Raw genomic sequence first — 19,410 nt, 5'->3', positions numbered from 1 at the left:
GAGGAGGCTATTGCATTGTTTTTATTCCAAAATATTTGGGTTAAAATTAGAAACTTCTTCTCTCATATTGTCATTGTGACTCTGAGCATGTTGCAGTAGAGCAGTAAGTTTCAATTTTTTTTTGCAGTGGCATAAAAAGAGAAATATAACAGATACTTGCCATCCCAACTTCTCCAAACAGCCTGGAGGCCTTTCATTGAATCGTTATCAGCTAGAACCAGCATTGCTGCTCTCTCCAGAGAGCAAAAACCATCAGCAAAACATAACAGGTTTTCCAGTTGAGTCCTGTGGATGCACACAAAAGCTTCCTGCATACGTACAATGTTTCATAACAAATGGAAAATATTCTCCTAAATTCTGGGAACTACCTGACAGATTTTGGTGTAAACAAATGCCCCTTCACAAATAATGGCAGCAGATATTTGCAGCTTTAACGAGATATCCCAAAGGAATGGATACAAATGTTTGATATAGATTTGTGTCATAGGAACACTTAGGTTAAATGGCACACAAGGAAATGTGTGCAGTGTCGTTTGGAGTACTGACTTTCACAATTATTTCATCTGCAATATTGATCAGTCTCATCATTGGATTTCAATTAAGTTTGCGTTTGGTCATTTGACATCTTTGTTTTGTTGCACTAGAAAAGCATTCAATCATCAGCGCTGCTCAGAATTACTGGCTTTAGAAGCAGATAATGTTAATAGCAGTTTGAAGTGATGAATTAAGAATATCACTCAAACACATTGGCTGGTACAAGATATTTTGTTTTATGTTGAAGACAGTAGACATTATTAAGCTGTGGCATAATTTGACTTGCCCCTGATTTATATTACTTGTTATTGTACCAGTCACCTCTTTGTATTTAAATCATGAAGATTCCAAGTTGAGTTTTATCAGCACTAATTAAGAAAATCTCCTGTCAGTAAAGGATGTTTGGTTCAAAAATGAGGGAAACTGCTTCTGAAAATGAATTGTGCTTCAGTGTTGCATATCTCCATTTGTATCATTTTACTTACCAAATTCCTAACATCTGAATCACATTAACAAATGCGTGCTGACTGACTGGCTTGTTTCTCTGTATCCCTTGAATTCACAGGATGAAGAACCCTCACTTGCGAGCAAAACTGGCTGAGGTGCTTGAGGCTGTGATGCCTCACATGGAGCAGGTGCAGAACCCAATGATTAGCAGCATGTTCAACCGAGAACGGGTCTTCTCCTCCTTTCGGCAAGCATATTATCTCGCTGAAGCTCTTATTAAAGTGTTTGTGGACATTGAATTCACAGGTACGTTTGAGATATAATGATGCAATTGTGTATAACTATAACAATCAGACTTTTAAATGTACTTCATTGGCTACAAAGTACTTGGAGATGTTCTAGGATTTAAGAGACTACAGGTCTTTTGCTGTTTTCTGCATTAATTACTCAAAAAATGGGTTTGATCTTCATCTAAGTCACAATAATAGACAAACACAATCTGCCTAAAATAATAACACACAAACAATTGCACAGTCGGCCCTCCTTATCCTTGAGTTCCGCATGTGCGAATTCAACCAACCGCAAAACCCGGAAGTGCTCTTCCAGCACTTGTTGTTCGATCCTTCGATGGAACGAAGCCACCATGTCACCCAAGGGATAACAACATGCCTACAACCACTGCAAGATTTGCTTGATGATGCAAAGAAAAAGAAGAGACAGCTTCCTATAACAACGTTTCTAACTGAAGCATCTGCAATTCTGAAGTCTCGACATTCAATGCTTGAAGATCCTCAGTCCTCAACCTCCACAGCTCCTGGCTTAAGTATTATTGAGCCTCCTCCAAAGTGTCCTTATTCCCTAAACAAGACACTGTAACAACTACTGTACAGGTATTACAAGCTTTACTCGTTGTTTGATCATTGTTCACCTCGCGTCTCGTTCATTCGCCGCTTGTGTTGTGAGTGAGAGGAACATGTACAGTTTTCTTGTCAATATTCCCTAAACAAGACAGTACAACAACTATTTACATAGCATTTACATTTAGGTATTATAGGTAATCTAGAGATGATTTAGAGTATACGGGAGGGTGTGCATAGATTATATGCAAATACTATGCCATTTTATATAAGGGACTTGAGCATTCGAGTTTTTTTGGTATTTGCGGAGAACCTTTTGTCTCATCTGTCCACAGAACATTGTCCTAGGAGCATAGTGGAACATACAGATGGTGTTTTGCAGACTTGAGACATGCACCAATATTTTTTTTTTGAAAGCAGCGGTGTACTTAGCCAGTTCTGGAGATTTCTGCAGGTCTTTTGCTGTTGCCCTTGGGTTCTTTTTCACCTCCTTCAGCATTTCACATTGTGCTCTTGGTGTGATCTTTGCAGGATGCCCACTCCTAGGGAGGGTAGCAACAGTACTGAGTTTCCTCCAATTTCTCTTACTGTGGACTGATGAACACTCAGGTCTTTAGAAGAATTATGGAGACGCATGAAGCTGGAAAAGGCTATAAAAGTATTTCTAAGGTCCTCTGAAAGCTGTTTTGATCGAGGCATGGTGCACATAAACAAATCTTTCTTGAGAAGAGCGGGCTCTGTCAGTAACTTGACTTTGTGTGCCTTTTTTTTAAAAGGGCAGGACTCCTCAACCCACACCTCCAATCTCATCGCATTGATTTGAACACCTGGCTCTAAATAGTTTTTGTGGAATGCATTACCCCAGAGGTTCACATACTTTTTTTTAAACCTAGACTGTGATTGTTTAAATGGTGTTCTCATTGATGAGAAGTAGTACAAATTAGTTGAGGCAAATTTTTTTTGTCATTATTGTGACTTGGATGAAGATCAGATCACATTTTACAAGTAATTAATGCAGAAAACCAGGTAATTGCAAAGAGTTCACAAACTTTTTCGTGCAACTGCATATCATCACATCCTACTTTCCAGGCAAGTCACCAGGGTTTAAAAAATAAAAAGTACCCACATTTTTTGGTGTGATTGCTAACCCGCATGAATTCTGTTTTTGATGTACAGTGATTTTAACATGCACCATTTTTAATGCATATAAATGGGAAGGAACAGGTCAGGAAAAGAGCCTGAAGGAGCCATGAGTTGTGGGGGTGGGGGAGACATTGCACAAGTGACTGCTCTCTGCATCAAAGGCTTTAACATTGCAACAATAGTCATTTCAAGTTTTGCTTTATGAATCCTCATGTCTGTCCTAAGCACATCTTGACACAAAGACAAAAAGGCACCTTGACTTGATGACTTCTAAATCCTCTCTCTTCCTTCCCAACAAAATTGTTTTGAATGCAGACTGTTTTTAATTGTCCTCCACTGATGTTTCAATGCCTATGAACTTTTAGAGTTTTCCAGGGAAGGATTAGGTAATAGCAGCAGTGTGTGTTAATGTCCTTTACTATAGCCTGGGTGGAAGAAGTAACTATAATAATCTATTCTGCTTTTAGCATGGTGATTTTATATTTGAACCATGCAAAATGGGAAGATCCCAGCCATTTTATTAGTGCTAATTAAGACAATCTCACAACACAACTTCTGAGGTGGGGTTGGGGGAGAACTTCGAGAAACTGCTCTGTGTGTGTGTGTGTGTGTGTGTGTATGTATATACTCCCTCTCCCCCTCCCCCTCCCTCATTACCCAATTCTCTCCCCCCACCCCAAAATACCAGACGGTGATGCAATGGGTTAGAATGCTCTCCATGGTACATCTGTAGAAATTTGCAAATGGCTTTGGTGACATACCACATTTTCTCACACTCCAAATGAAATGTAGCTGCTGTCATGCCTTACTTGTAATTGCATTGATATGTTGGGATAGATCCTCAGAGGTGTTGACACACAGGCACTTGAAATTGATCGTCCTTCCCATTTCTGTTCCCTTGTCTTACTCTTTCTGGTCCACAATCAGTTCTTGGGTCTTACTGATGCTGAGTGCAAGGTTGTTGCTGTGACATCACTCAACCAGCTAATTTATCTTGCTTCAGTACACCACCTCACCATCTGAAATTCTGCCAACAATAGTGCGTCGTCAACAAATTTATAGATGCCATTTGAGCCATGGGTGTAGAGAGAGAAGAGCAGTGGGCTAAGCACACATCCTTGAGGTGTGCCAGTTTTGGTTACCATTGAGTGGAGATGTTATTTCTCATAGCACAGACTGGTCTTCTGCATCAGAACTGTACAAATGATTGTGTTAAATGCTGAGCCGTAGTCAATAAACAGCAGACTGATATAAGTATTAGTATTGTTCAGGTGATCCAAGGCCACATGAAGAGCCAGTGAGATTGCATCCGTTGTAGACCTATTGTGGTGATAGGCAAATTGAAGTGGGTCCAGGTCCTTACTGAGACAGGAGTTGATACTATTCATCACCAGCCTCCTAAAGCATTTCATCACCATAGATGTGAGTATTGCTGGACGATAGTCTTTAAGGCAGCTCACCCTGCTCTTCTTGGGCACTGGTATGATTGTTGCCCTTTTGAAGCAGGTGGGCACTTCTGACTGTAGCAATGAGATTATTTAATGTCTTTGAACACATCCGCCAGCTGGTTGGCACAGGTTTTCAGAGTCCTACTGAGTACCCCACTGGGGCCTGTCACCTTGTGAGTGTTCACCCTCTTGAAAGACGTTCTGATGTTGGCCTCCAAGACAGAGCTCACAGGGTCACCAGATGCCGCGGGGATCCTCATAGCTGTAGTTTTATTCTCCCTTTGAACACGTGGATAATACGCATTGAGCTCATCTGGGAATGCAGCATCACTGCCATTCACAACGTTAGGTTTTGCTTTGTAGTAAATAATGGTCTGCAGACCCTGCCAGAGTTGATGTGCATCCCATTCTGCCTCTAACCTCAATTGGATTTGTTCTTTTGCTCTTGAATGCCACAGATTTAGCCCTCAACCGACTGCGAATCTGGTTCATTCATGGGTTTTTATTTGGGTATGTACGATATGTTCTTGTAGGCTCTCACTCATCCACACAAGTTTAAATGAAGTCAGTGACAGTTGTAGCATACTCATTCAGATTTGAAGATGAATCCCTGGATACAGTCCAGTCCACCGATTTAAAGCAGTCCTGTAAGCACTCCTGCCCCTCCTTTGTCCACACCTTCTCAGTCCTCTCTACTGGTGCTGCAGTCTTCAGTCTCTACCTGTACTCAGGAAGTAGAAGTACAGCCCAGTGATCAGACTTCCCAAAGTGGGATAGCACGGTAAGCGCTCTTGATGGTAGTAGAACAGCGGTCCAGTGTGTTGGTTCCTTTGGTACCACAAGTGATTTGTTGGTAATAATTATTTAGGGACTTTTCCAAACGGGCCTGGTTAAAATCCCACCAAAATGATGGGGAATGCATCAGGGTTCACTGTTGCATGCCTATTGATTATGTTGCTCAGTTTGTCTAGAGGCTGTATGACACAGCCCTGAGGTGAAATGTACATCACTACCAAGATGATGGCTGAGAACTCCCACAACAAATAAAATGGACGACACTTAATCACTGGACATTCCAGGTTGGGTGAGCAGGACTGGGACAGAACTGCCATATTTGTGCACCATGAGGAGTTAATCTTAAAGCTTAGTCTACCTCCTCTGCCTTTGAAAGACTCGGCAGTAGTCCTGTCTTGGCAGTGAATCATGAAGCCAGCGAGCTGTATCGCTGTGTCCGGAATGTTGGGGGGGGGGGGGGGGGAATATCCATTGCTTGTGAAACAAAAAAAAATTAAGTCCTAAGGTCCCTCTGGCGCAGCAATCTTGCTCTGAGGTCTTCGATTTTATTTTCCAGAGACTACGTTTGCTAGCAGAATAAACGGTAGTGCAAATCGGAATCCTCTTCTCCTTAAATGAACTTTTAATCCAGTGCAGCATCCTCTCTTCTGCTGAATTAAAGGGGGACCACGTTTGCAACTGGAGACTGATGTCCGAAGTTCAACTTTTGAGTCTTGGATAATTTTTAAAAATGTATTGCTGTATTGTCCATGGCTGTAGCTGTGTATTTCAGCTGTAGTAGTCTAAATTTTCTAACCACATTTTTTTTTGTTCCTCTAAAATCACCTATTTTCAATACATTGTGTGGATAAGTAGGTAATTTTAGGTTCAACTAATGAGTAGTGCTCAAAAATAAATGAATATTTCTATTGCAAAGCTTATGTTCAGTTTTTACTGGTGTAAAGAGGGTTTCTTCTTTTTTGTTAACTAGCAGGAATGCTAATTTACTGATAACGAGAATGGTATTCCTTTGTAAACCAAATGGGGATTAATGTTCTTTCTTCTGAGTCTGTAAGCTTTTGTTGACGGGCTTTTGAGCAGATCGGTGCGAGGGGGTCGAGAGAGAGGACGCAATGCTCTAAGCTGGGCGAGGATCGGACCCCAAAGGGGGGTCCAAGGCCGGGAGATTCTCCGAGGACGGGGGGGGGGGGGGGGTGATGAAGCTAGATGTGCTTGGTTGACCTCTCGGAGGGTCCTGAGCTGTTTGGATAGTCCGAGGAGTTCGGAGGGTCCTGAGCTGCGAGTCGAGGAGTTCGGAGGGGATCGAATGGTGGCCAGAAGACTTCAGAAATTGAGCGAGCCTGAGGCGACCCAGGGGGTTACATTGTGGGGTGCTTGTCCGGGATTGATTTCTGTGGAAGCTGTGTGATCACCCTCTTTAAATTGTGTCTGCGGCGAAGAGCTGGTGTGCCTTTGTGGGTGTGCGATTGCTGGTTATCACTGTGTGTGTGTTGGGTGGGGTGGCTGCTGTTGGTAGCCTGGAGGTCGTTGTTCGAGCCGACTAGTGCTGACGAAATGGTGGTGGGACCATGGGTTGTCCGTACTGTTTGGAGATTGAGGAGTGACAGGTTGGGATGTTTCAGCAGTGGTGAGCTCCGCCTCGGTTATTGGAATAATGTCCAGCCCCAAAGGGGCGGAAGCGTGGGCGGAGCGGACCTCTCAGTTGTTGGGTGAGTGGCAGTGCTTGGCTGAGGAAAAGCGACAGGGACGGGCTGGTGACTTTGTTAGAACTGTCGGGCGCAATTGCCTCGAAGTGACCGCTGCCAGTTCTGGGAAAGTGTGGGAAAATGCGTGTGGTTCGACTGGAAGTCAAATGCCGCAGCTGGGGGGCTTATCATATCCATGGCAGGAGATTGGTGGAAAGTTTTTAGGGTATCCCTTTTTGCCTAGGGGGGCAGATAAATTGCTTGTGGTGCAAAGGGGATCTGTCAAGGGTATCGGTTGTTCCGTTGATTCGAGAGGTGTCGGGAAACTTAGAGGAGGCCCAGTGGGGGAACGGCTTGGGGTCTCTGGGGGAGCACGTTCCCAGCAATGTACCAAGGAACTCCCGAAAGGAACAGACTCTATTCCTGAAGGCTTAGAGGGGCCATGCGCACAGGTGTTGTTACGGATGGATGGAAGTCAAGTTAAAGCCATCCTCGGCACCGGGGCGCCGGTTAAGTTGCTGTACAGTTTGTTTCATAACCGTTATTGGAAGCATTTACCCTTGACAACATTGAGGACACTGGAGATTCGGGGTACCAGTGCCGGTGATTATCCAGACAACGGTTGTTGGTCAGTGAAAATGGAGTTCTTGGAGGCAAATGTGGAGGAGACTGAGGTTCATGAATCGTTAATGCTGATGTGTCCGGACCCTGTAGAGACGGGCAGCGTTTCTGTTCTAGAGAGAACCAAAATCCTGCTGGTGCGCTTGGGAGCCTGCCCGGAGGAGGCGGGTGAGCGCTGTTTGGAGGCATTGTCGATGCACCCAGGATTTCGAGCTGCTTGTGCGGACGTGTGTAGCAGCATTGGGCTGATACCGAATTCAAACAAGAGCCAGTGGTGGTACGGCCTGGGGGAAGTATCTGAGGGTGAGACCCTCTTCGTGGACGCTGCGAAACACCACAAGGGAGGGGAGTTGACTGCTGAAGACACCTCGGAGAGAGAGAGGTTGCGGCGACGGGCCCCTACAGCCGTGGAAGATGTAGGCAGCGTGTGTATGGATTATATTGCGTTGAAGAGGCGCACTGTCAGTGACCAGAATATGGCCCTGAGGGCCAGAGAGGCGATGGCCTGTCTGAGTGGTGTGAAGTGGTTTAAGGTGCTGGATCTGAGGAGTGGATGTTGCCAGATCCCGATGAGTGGGGCCAACAAGGAGAAGACGGCCGTTATAAATTCCCTAGGAGTCTTCGGGTCCGAAAAGATGCCACAGGGCATATCTGGAGCCCTTGCAACCTTCCTGCTGGGCAGGTGGAAGACCATAGGGGATGTGGAGGCGTTTGGAGTTTTGGTGTATGTGGATGATCTCTTGGTGTTTGGATTTGCCTCAGGAGAATTTGAAGTGAGGTCGTTGCAGGAGCAGCTGAAAACTACCGAGTTAGTGTTTTCGGGACACATGCCAGGGCTGGCGAAGGTCGCAGCTCGTGAGTGACTGTCTCTACGGAATCAAGTTTGAAATGAAGACGGAGAGACTGGAGAAAGCGATCTGGAACCAGTCGGAAGACTTACAAGTTGGAGAGAATGAAGAAAGTTGTCTGACTGAGGGTAATAGCAAACTGAGAACCCGGAGAGGGGAGTTTGCGGAGGTGAGGAAATTACAGACGAATCTCAGCAGAGAGAAGCGGAAGCTTGAAGGGAACCTGAAGATGACCATCGACAGTTCAAATGAAGTGCAAAACCTGAAAGTTGATCTGGAAGAAGTCATGAGGAAGAAAAAGCTGGAGAGAAGTGCAGTGAATACTGAACAGGAGGCTGAAGAGACTGTGGGAGCAGTGCAGGCCACGTGTTTCCGTTTGGAGAAGATCAAACAGCAGCTACCGATCACAGGAATGAGGAAGAATACAGATTTGATGGATGATGTGCTGGATGTGTGGTACATGCTGCCTTTTGCTGACTTTCCCTCGATTGAGGAAGAGACCTTTGGCCCTTCTCCCATTGAGTCAGGTGTAGCGGGGAGGGTTAGCTGTGTGCAGTGTGGGGCATGAGTGAGAGGTTGAGAGAGGAGTTGGTAGTGGGCCCAAGGTATCCCCAGTTGTGTCCGAGCCTGAAGGGTTTAGGTGAGGGGGTACGGAGGCCTCAGAAGGGTTAGGGAACTCCCAGATAGTTGGCCTAAGTAGCGCCTGAGGAACAGGGCGTGAGGGTTACTGTGTGGGGAGGAGATGTCACTGTTTGTGCTTGGGTTACGGTGTGTTGGCAGGAAAGGCGGCGAGTTATTTAGTAGTCATGAGGACATGACTTTTATTTGGTGGAGGGAGAGTGTAAAGAGGGTTTCTTCTTTTTTGTTAACTAGCAGGAATGCTAATTTACTGATAACGAGAATGGTATTCCTTTGTAAACCAAATGGGGATTAATGTTCTTTCTTCTGAGTCTGTAAGCTTTTGTTGACGGGCTTTTGAGCAGATCGGTGCGAGGGGGTCGAGAGAGAGGACGCAATGCTCTAAGCTGGGCGAGGATCGGACCCCAAAGGGGGGTCCAAGGCCGGGAGATTCTCCGAGGACGGGGGGGGGGGGGTGATGAAGCTAGATGTGCTTGGTTGACCTCTCGGAGGGTCCTGAGCTGTTTGGATAGTCCTGAGTCTGTAAGCTTTTGTTGACGGGCTTTTGAGCAGATCGGTGCGAGGGGGTCGAGAGAGAGGACGCAATGCTCTAAGCTGGGCGAGGATCGGACCCCAAAGGGGGGCCCAAGGCCGGGAGATTCTCCGAGGACGGGGGGGGGGGGTGATGAAGCTAGATGTGCTTGGTTGACCTCTCGGAGGGTCCTGAGCTGTTTGGATAGTCCGAGGAGTTCGGAGGGTCCTGAGCTGCGAGTCGAGGAGTTCGGAGGGGATCGAATGGTGGCCAGAAGACTTCAGAAATTGAGCGAGCCTGAGGCGACCCAGGGGGTTACACTGGATTGTTGAATCATGAACCTATTCCTGATTTCACTTTAGTAGAATTAAACTATGTAAAGTATACATTGCTTTGAAGTTCTTGTCTTCCCTAGTTCACTTGTTGGGTCCAAGTGAATAGGATTGAGTATTTTTAAGATTTTTTAATGATAGGTCAATACAACAATTTCAAATGCCATATTTACAGCTGCTGTTACAAAGTGTACAATATGAATAAAACTTAGGAAAGTATGTCTTTAAGATAAAAGAAAGAAATATTTGAATCATTTAGAATGTAATAATAGGGTAACAGGTTATTTCCACCTAGATGAGCTAAAATAACAAATGGCTATCCAGATCTATAATTACTGTTTGACTAATGTAGAATATGTAGCATTGATATAACTGATAAGTCAGGCTTGAACTTCACTCATAATGAATAGGACTTGAGAGTCCATTATATCATAAAACCTCGTTGCTAACCACTTTACAGTAAGAGAAAGTTAGGATTTGTTTCATTCTGTCACTGATAAGATCCAAATGAGTAAAGGGTCTTTTTGCATATGTTCTGTTCTTTATTCTCATCCTTTGCATTTGAATTCACTCTAGCCCTTTGTCACTGAATTTTAACTTTGTTCTTGGTGATGATTGCCTGACTTGGATGGTCATTTAAAGGGAATGAATGTTTAAGGACTGGAATGCAAGGAATTAAATAGTGCATAAATTGTTCATGAATAATTTTGAAGTGAGCTATTTTAAATTACCTTGTCATAAAATCGTGCCTCAGTAAGAAATAAATGCTTTGTAGTGGTTAAGTCCCTAGATATAAATGGCCACTCTTCACATACACACAGCTCATTGAATCATACAGCACAGAAACGGGCCCCTTCAGCCCACTTTGACCATGCCAACTGTGATGCTTATCTACACGAATCGATTTGCATATAATAGACCCATATTGCCATCTTTCCTATCTAAAGACCTGTTCAGTGTTTTAAACATTGTAATTCCGTCTGTCTCAACTCATTCCTGATAATGCCACCTTTTATGTGGGAAAAACCTGCCCCTCAGATCTCTTCTGAATTTCTCCCCTCTCCCATTAACTTATGCTCTGTAGTTCTAGACACCTCTACCTTGAGAAGAACATTCTGACAAACTATATTATCTATTCCTCTCATAATTTAATTAACCTCAATAATACCACCCCTCAGCCTCCTACATTCCAGTGAGAATTAATCCAGTCTGTCTAATCTTTCCTTATATCTACAGTGTTCCATTTCATGCACAATTTCTAATGTGTTCTTCTCTAATATAACCCGATTCTTCATAGTGTGGTGACTAGAACTGTTCATGAAACACCAAGCTGGTGAAAAGGCTTTTTATTCCTAACATGTTCAGTGGTTTCATATGCAAGCACATGCATTAATAGTTGCATGATAGCTGCCAAAAATGCAAGCTGTTTTCTAACCTTTAATGCTGAGGTTATTTGTGTCACTTTTACCACTGATTCACTTTGAGTTGAATTAACTCAAATGCTGAAGTTTACTTGCTATGTATGGGTCAGTAGATAAACTTGCTGTGACTGTCACAAATATAGAAAGGAGAAATCTTGTAAATTGTTCAGATGTAGCTAAGCATGCCTAGTCATAGAATTCTGTAGGTTAAAAATCTCTGCTTCTATAAATAATTGTGATGGAGCTGCAGCACATTGAGGCACTCAGGACCTAGATTTACACATTGACTTTCACAATGCATTGAATTTGTGATTGGATACTTGCTGAAAAGGAGTTGTACGTTTCCATACAGGAGGGAAGAAAACCTCATACAGCTATGCTCAAGTTACCCAAGCAATGAGATTTGGCAAAAGCCTGGGGAAGCAATGTTCTGTTTGGCATCAGTTGGAGAAACCAAAGAAATGGTTGTAAATAATCTAACAGGATGATTACATTAGAAATATCAGTGGAAATAGCATTCACTTGTTCAGGGCTAGATATTGAGGCACAAGGACATTTAAATCAGAGGCAGTGCCATTACTGCACATTCTTGGTCTAATGTTTGTTGTAATGTTGGTTCGTCAGTTTTGAAAGGAGACTGCTGTCACGTAGAAATTAAATTGGCTGTCCAGCCTGACTCCTATGGACCTGACCCAAGCACAAGACTGGTATTAAAGTAATGCTGTTGTCAGATTGCCCATGATCAGATTATTTTGAAATTCTGTACCCAAGAAAATCTTTGGTGAAAAGTACAAACAAGGGACAAATTCAGAACATAATTTCAAGCTTCATTTATAACAATGGGAGCGGAGCATGACATCTGCCTAAAATGGCAAAATGTCAGCTTTTTATTAAGTGTAACATAAGTATTGAAAATTCCAGATTCATTTAAGAAAGTGCGGATACTGAGATGGGAAGGATGAGGGTTTAAATAACTGGACAGAGCAATGCTAAGAGTTATCTCATCCATCTCTTGGACAATTTTATGAACCAGCTGGAATCTGAGCATCAGATTCAGCATTGTATTATAAATGACAAATGTATACAAATGTAAAAAGTTGGACTCGTATCCTAAAGAGCTTGCAACTAATAGGCAATTGCTATACATGAATATAGCTTTCATGTGACAACTGACATTTTTTTATCTTTAGGAGATCCACACCAGTTTGAACAAAAGTTTAACTATAGACGACCTATGTACCCTATCCTAAAATACATGTGGGGATATGATAACTACAGACAAAGCATCAAGGTCTGTATTATTTTTATTTATTAAATGTATTATCCTTGCATGCCGTACACTTTGTATAACAAATATACTTTTTGTAGTTGGTCCATGGGAAGTGTTTCAAATGTGCTACATTTGAAGCTCTATACTGCATTAACTATTTTTAATATTAAGGTAGTAACATAATAAACAGAACATACAAGTAAAGTTGTCAGACAAGCATGTGTTTTAAAAAAAAAATTTCTAATTGTTGACTTTCTCTTGCACATGTTGGATTAGATTCTTGTTGAACTGAAATGAGTTTACATGGCAATAGTGAACATTTATGAAAAGCTTTTACTGTGATTTTATGCAACTGATGTAACTAAGCCTGCTTGTCTCTATATAATTACTTCAAAGTTTTGTTGGCCCTGAGTACTTGGTTGTATGCTTGCAATAGAAAGTTCAAAATTCCTACAGTACATCTACTTCATATTTTTGGAGAGTGGGTTGAGTTTTGATCTGCTCTAATTGCTGTTTCTAATGCATCCTCTATCGATCATCTTACAACAGCAAAAATGAGCGGGAAGACAGAGGATTGGGAAGCTATTAAAACCCTACAGAGAGCAGCTAAAAGAATCATTAGGAGGGAAAAGATGAAATATGAAAGCAAGCTGGTAAAGCGTATAGTAAAAGCTTTTTCAAGTATGTTTTTTTTAAATGTGAATAAGAGATGATAGTGGATATAGAACTGCTAGAAAATGAGGCCAGAGCAATAATAACGGAGGACAAGGAAATGGCAGATGAGTATTTTGCATCAGTCTTCACTGTGGAAGACACTAGCAGTGTGCTAGATGTTGAAGGGTGTGAGGGAAGAGAAGTGAGTGCAGTTATTATTACAAGGGATAAGGTGCTCAAAAGCTGAAAGACCTAAGGGAACCCAAGTCATCTGGACCAGAAGGACTGCATCCCTAGGGTCCTGAAAGAGGTAGCGTTAAAGATTGTGGAGGCATTTGTAATGACTTTTCAAAAATCATTGGATTCAGGCATGGTGCCAGAGGACTGGAAAATTGCAAATATCACACCACTCTCTTTAAGAAAGGTGGAAGGCAGCAGAAAGGAAATTATAGACCAATTAGTGTGACCTCAGTGGATGGAAAGATGTTAGGGTCAGTTGTTAAGGATGAGGTTATGAAGTATTTGCTGACACAGGACAAGGTGGGATAAAGTCAGCATGGTTTCCTTAATCGAAAATCTTGCCTGACAAACCTGTTTGATTATAAGTAAGATAGATAGAGGGAATGCAGCAGATGTTGCCTTTTTGGACTTTCAGAAGGCCTTTGACATGGTGTGACACATGAGGCTGCTTACCAAGTCAAGAGCCCATGGTATTACAGGAAAATTACTGGCATGGTTAACCATTGGCTGATTGGTAAGAAGTGTTGGCGCGTGGTGGAGTTGATAAGGCGTCGGTCTAGTGATCTGAAGGTCACTGGTTCGAGCGCGTTGTGTGCTTGAGCAAGGCACTTAACAACACATTGCTCTGTGATGTCACCGGTGCCAAGCTGCTTGGGTCCTAGTGCCCTTCCCTTGGACAACATCGGTGGTGTGGAGAGGGGAAGGCTTGCAGCTTGGGCAACTGCCGGTCTCCCACACAACCCTGCCCAGGCCTGTGCCCTGGAAACCTTCCAAGGCGCAAACCCATGGTCTCACAAGACTATAGATTGGTAAGAGGCAACAAGTAGGAATAAAAGGATCCCTTTGTGGTTGGCTGCCGGAGACTAGTGGTGTTCCACAGGGGTCAGTGTTGGGACTGCTTTTTGTGCTGTCTATCAATGATTTTCGATGGTGGAATAGATGGCTTTGTTGCCAAGTTTGCAGATGATACGAAGATTGGTGATAGGGCAGATAGTGTCAAGGAAACTGTGTGGATAGAATTGAGGAACAGTAAGGGCAAAAGGACCCTAATGGGTGTTGTCTATAGGCCACCAAACAGTAGCGTGGATATTGGGTGCAAGTTGAATAGGGAGTTAACATTGGCATGTGGCAAAGGTAATGTCGCAGTAGTTATGGGGGATTTCATCATGCAGGTGAACTGGGAGAATCAGGTTGGTGCTGGACCCCAGGATAGGGAGTTTGTAGAGTGCCTAAGGGACGCATTCCTGGAACAGCTTGTACGAGAGCCAACCAGGGACAAGGCTATTCTGGATTTAGTGTTATGTAATGAACAGGATTTGATAAGTGATCTTGAAGTAAAGGAGCCATTAGGAGGTAGTGATCATAATATGATAAGTTCTTATCTGCAATTTGAGAAGAATAAGGGCAGCTCGGAGGTGTCAGTGTTGCAGTTGAACAAAGGAGACTATGGAGCCATGAGGGAGGAGCTGGCCAAAGTTAACTGGATGGATATCCTAGCAGAAAAGACAGTGGAACAGCAATGGCAGGTATTCTTGGGAATAATGCACAAGGTGCAAAATCAGTTCATCCCCTGGAGAAGGAAGGATTCATAGGGGGGAAAGGGGCCACAGTGGTTGACAAAGGAAGTCAGAGGTTGCATAGCATTTAAAAAAAAAAGTATGACAGAGCTAAGGTGAGTGGGAGGACAAATGATTGGGAAATTTTTAAGGAACAACAGAATTTAACTAAAAAGGCAATATGGGGAGAAAAAATTAGGTACGAATGCAAGCTAGCCAGGAATATAAAGGAGGATAGCAAAAGCTTTTTCAGGTATGTGAAGAGAAAGAAGATAGTTAAGAACAATGTTGGGCCCTTGAAAAATGAATTGGGTGAAATTGTTATGGGAAACAGAGAAATGGCAGAAGAATTTAATAAGTACTTTAGATCTGTCTTCAGTAGGGAAGACACAAGCAATCTCCCAGATGTATGGATGGGCCAAGGACATAAGGTAACAGAAAAAATGAAACAGATTGACATTAGGAAGGAAACGGTGATGAGTAGACTGATGGAACTGAAGGCTGACAAATCCCCAGGTCCAGATGGTCTGCATCCTAGGGTACTAAAGGAGGTGGCCCTGGAAATTGCGAATGCATTGGTAATCATTTTCCAATGTTCCTTAGATTCAGGATCAGTTCCTGAGGATTGGAGAATGGCTAATGTTATCCCACTTTTTAAGAAAGGAGGGAGGGAGAAAACAGAGAACTATCATCCTGTCAGCCTAACGTCAGTAGTGGGGAAGATGCTAGAGTCCATTATTAAAGATGAAATAGTGGCATATCTAGATAGCAGTGATAGGATTGGGCCGAGCCAGCATGGATTTACCAAGGGTAAGTCATGCTTGACTAATCTATTGGAGTTTTTCGAGGATGTAACCAGGAAGTTAGACAAGGGAGATCCAGTGGATGTAGTGTACCTCAATTTTCAGAAGGCATTTGATAAGGTCCCACATAGGAGATTGGTGGGTAAAATCAAAGCTCAGGGCATCGGGGGGAAGACATTGACATGGATAGGAAACTGGTTGGCAGATAGAAAGCAAAGGGTAGTGGTGAATGGGTGTTTCTCAGAATGGCAGGTGGTGACTAGTGGGGGGCCACAGGGCTCGGTATTGGGACCACAGCTGTTTATGATTTACGTCAACGATTTAGATGAAGGCATTGAAAATAACATCAACAAGTTTGCTGATGATACTAAGCTGGGTGGCAGTGTGACATGTGATGAGGATGTTAGGAGAATTCAGGGTGACTTGGATAGGCTGGGTGAGTGGGCAGATACTTGGCAGATGACGTTTAATGTGAATAAGTGTGAGGTTATCCACTTTGGGAGTAAGAACAGGAAGGCAGATTATTATCTGAATGGTATAGAGTTGGGTAAGGGAGAAATACAAAGAGATCTAGGAATCCTTGTTCATCAGTCACTGAAGGTGAATGAACAAGTGCAGCAGGCAGTGAAGAAGGCTAATGGGATGTTGGCCTTTATTACAAATGGAATTAAGTACAAGAGCAAGGAAATCCTCTTGCATTTGTACAGGGCCCTGGTGAGACCACATCTGTAGTATTGTGTACAGTTTTGGTCTCCAGGGTTAAGGAAGGACATCCTGGCTGTAGAGGAAGTGCAGCGTAGATTCACAAGGTTAATTCCTGGGATGTCAGGACTGTCTTACGTAGAGAGATTAGAGAGACTGGGCTTGGAGACGCTGGAATTAAGGAGATTGAGAGGGGATCTGATTGCAACATATAAGATTATTAAGGGATTGGACAAGATAGAGGCAGGAAATATGTTCCAGATGCTGGGAGAGTCCAGTACCAGAGGGCATGGTTTGAGATTAAGGGGTAGGTCATTTAGGACAGAGTTAAGGAAAAACTTCTTCTCCCAGAGAGTTGTGGGGGTCTGGAATGCACTGCCTTAGAAGGCAGTGGAGGCTAATTCTCTGGATGCTTTCAAGAAGGAGCTAGATAGGTATCTTATGGATAGAGGAATCAAGGGATATGGGGACAAGGCAGGAACCGGACAAGGCAGGGTATTGATGGTAGATGATCAGCCATGATCTCAAAATGGCGGTGCTTGCTCGAAGGGCCGAATGGTCTACTTCTGCATCTATTGTCTATTGAAACAGGTAGGCTACAAAAGGACTTGGACAGATTAGGACAATGGGCAAGAAAATGGCAAATGAAATACAATGTTAGAAAATGCATGGTCATGCACTTTGATAGTAGAAGTAAATGTGCAGACTAGTTTCTAAACGGGGAGAATATCCAGAAATCTGAGATGCAAAGGGACTTAGGAGTCCTTGTGCAGAACACCCTAAAGGTTAACTTGCAGGTAGAGTTGGTGGAGAGAAAGCCAAATGCAATGTTAGCATTCATTTCAAGAGGTTTAGAATACAAGAGCAGTGATGTGATGCTGAGGCTTTATAAGGCACTGTTGAACAGTTTTGGACTAATCATCTGAGGAGAGATGTGCTGGTGTTGCGCAGGGTCCAGAGGCAGTTCACAAGGATGATTCCAGGAATGAAAGGGTTTTCACACAAGGGACGGTTGATAGCTCTGAGTCTGTGTTCACCAAAATTTAGAAGGAATTGGGGGGGTGGGGGTGGGAACATCATTGAAACCTTTTGAATGTTGAAAGGCCTAGACAGAGTAGATGTGGAAAAGATGTTCCCCATGGTGGGGGAGTGGGAGTCTAGGACAAGAGGGCACAGCCTCAGGATAGAGGGCTGTCCATTTAAAACAGATGTGGAGAAGTTTCTTTGGCTAGAGGGTGGTGAATTTGTTGCCAAGGGCAGCTGTGGAGACCAGGTCATTGGGTGTATTTAAGGCAGAGCTTGATAGGTTGTTGATTGGACACAGCATCAAAAGTAAGAGGGCTGAGGAGGGGGTATATGGATCAGCCATGATTGAAAGGCGGAGCAGACTTGATAGGCCAAATGGCCTAATTCTGCTCCTATGTCTTATGGGCTTATCTTGATAAGACACAACTTCAGGACAAGAGGAAATTCTCTGGATGTTAATCTTGCAGTGAAATTTAAGGTTTAATGTCTGGGAAAAATCCAGGAAGAGACTTTATTTTGTAACGGTCATAAACATATTGTATGGTATAAATTGTTTTGCAACTGAACTATTTATTCTCTTTGGCTTTCAGAATTTAGCTGACTATGCTTTTGACAACTTGGAGGCAATGAACCCTCCTCTTTTTCTTCGATTTCTCAATTTGCTCATCAACGATGCCATTTTTCTGTTGGATGAAGCCATCCAGGTACCTTGTGCTAGCAAGTCACTTTTGTTTGTATTTCAGGTTTTAAGCATGTTCTTCTGTAGTCCATTCAAAAACAAAAAGTCAGATAGGCAATAATTAATTTATTCTTTTTATTTTCTTTCACTGCTCCTCTTCTGAACATAGTGACTCATGGTCATGTACCAGATGATCTCATTCACTTCTGATATGTCTGCAGACTTAGTGTCCTTTCAGTTCTTTGTGTGAATGTCTCTTGAAGGCATTACAGCTGAGACTAATTCTTTCTCAGCAGTACATCAACACAGTGATATATACTTAATTAAGTTATGGGGTCAAGTGGGGAGGTTATAAATATTTTTTGAATTACTTTTCTTTTGAATTGACTAATCAGAAATCCACATGAAAATGCAAAAAGCTAACAAATGACATGACAGGCTTGGAATAATGTTTCTATTGTGTTTAAGCATTTAAATTGTTTGAGTGTCTTAGTTTTATTATCTTTTACAGTATTTGAGCAAGATTAAGATTCAACAAATTGAGAAGGATCGAGGAGAATGGAATAGTTTGCCTCCCGAAACTCGTAGGGAAAAGGAGGGAAACCTTCAGATGTTTGGACAACTTGCACGTTTCCACAACATTATGTCCAATGAAACAATTGGAACATTGGCCTTTCTCACTTCAGGTCAGTGCTTTTGAACTGCCACATACGGCACAAGGGGAGTCAATGGAGCATTAGTACCTAATGCAACATGTGAACTTTAATAAACTCCAAATATTTGTAACTACCAGATAAGTTCAGTTCATTTATTTAAGATAAAAAGGTAGGTAAATCTCTGGGTGTGTAAAATATGCCTTGTTTTATGTCATTTCTGTAAAGGGCAAGAATCCAGTGCATGCAGTACGGTGCCTAAAATTTTTGCACAGTTCTGTATATTGGCTAACAAAGGAAGATGGTGGGGAAATAAGAGTCCTTGGTTTTGTATTATCTCAGTAGTATTAAGTGTTATTTGGTAACTGGAAAGGCATAAGACAAAAAGAGTGCAAAAAGTGAGGTAGCACTTATGATTTGTTTAAAGATCTGATGGTGGAGGGGAAGAAGCTGTTCCTAAAATGTTACATGTCTTCAGGCTCCTGTAACTTCTCCCTGATGGTAGCAGTAAGAAGAGGGCATGTCCATAATAGACAATAGACAGTA

At 42.9% G+C, this 19,410-nt stretch overlaps 1 protein-coding gene across 5 annotated transcripts in view; it reads left to right on the top strand.

The window, feature by feature from the left end:
* ube4a (ubiquitination factor E4A (UFD2 homolog, yeast)) overlaps positions 1-19,410 on the top strand; it is an 81,135-nt gene that overhangs the window by 45,939 nt on the left and 15,786 nt on the right. For all 5 annotated transcript variants that reach the window (XM_059956892.1, XM_059956890.1, XM_059956891.1 and 2 more), the window contains 4 exons: positions 1,100-1,287; positions 12,472-12,572; positions 18,123-18,236; positions 18,723-18,897. In XM_059956892.1, the coding sequence (XP_059812875.1) occupies positions 1,100-1,287; positions 12,472-12,572; positions 18,123-18,236; positions 18,723-18,897 (578 nt within the window). The remainder of the gene's footprint in view (positions 1-1,099; positions 1,288-12,471; positions 12,573-18,122; positions 18,237-18,722; positions 18,898-19,410) is intronic.

This window comes from Hypanus sabinus, chromosome X2, assembly GCF_030144855.1.
Source record: "Hypanus sabinus isolate sHypSab1 chromosome X2, sHypSab1.hap1, whole genome shotgun sequence".
Lineage (NCBI taxonomy): Eukaryota > Metazoa > Chordata > Chondrichthyes > Myliobatiformes > Dasyatidae > Hypanus > Hypanus sabinus.
The sequence above is the reverse complement of the archived record's forward strand: the minus strand, read 5'-3'. Positions and strand labels throughout refer to the sequence as shown.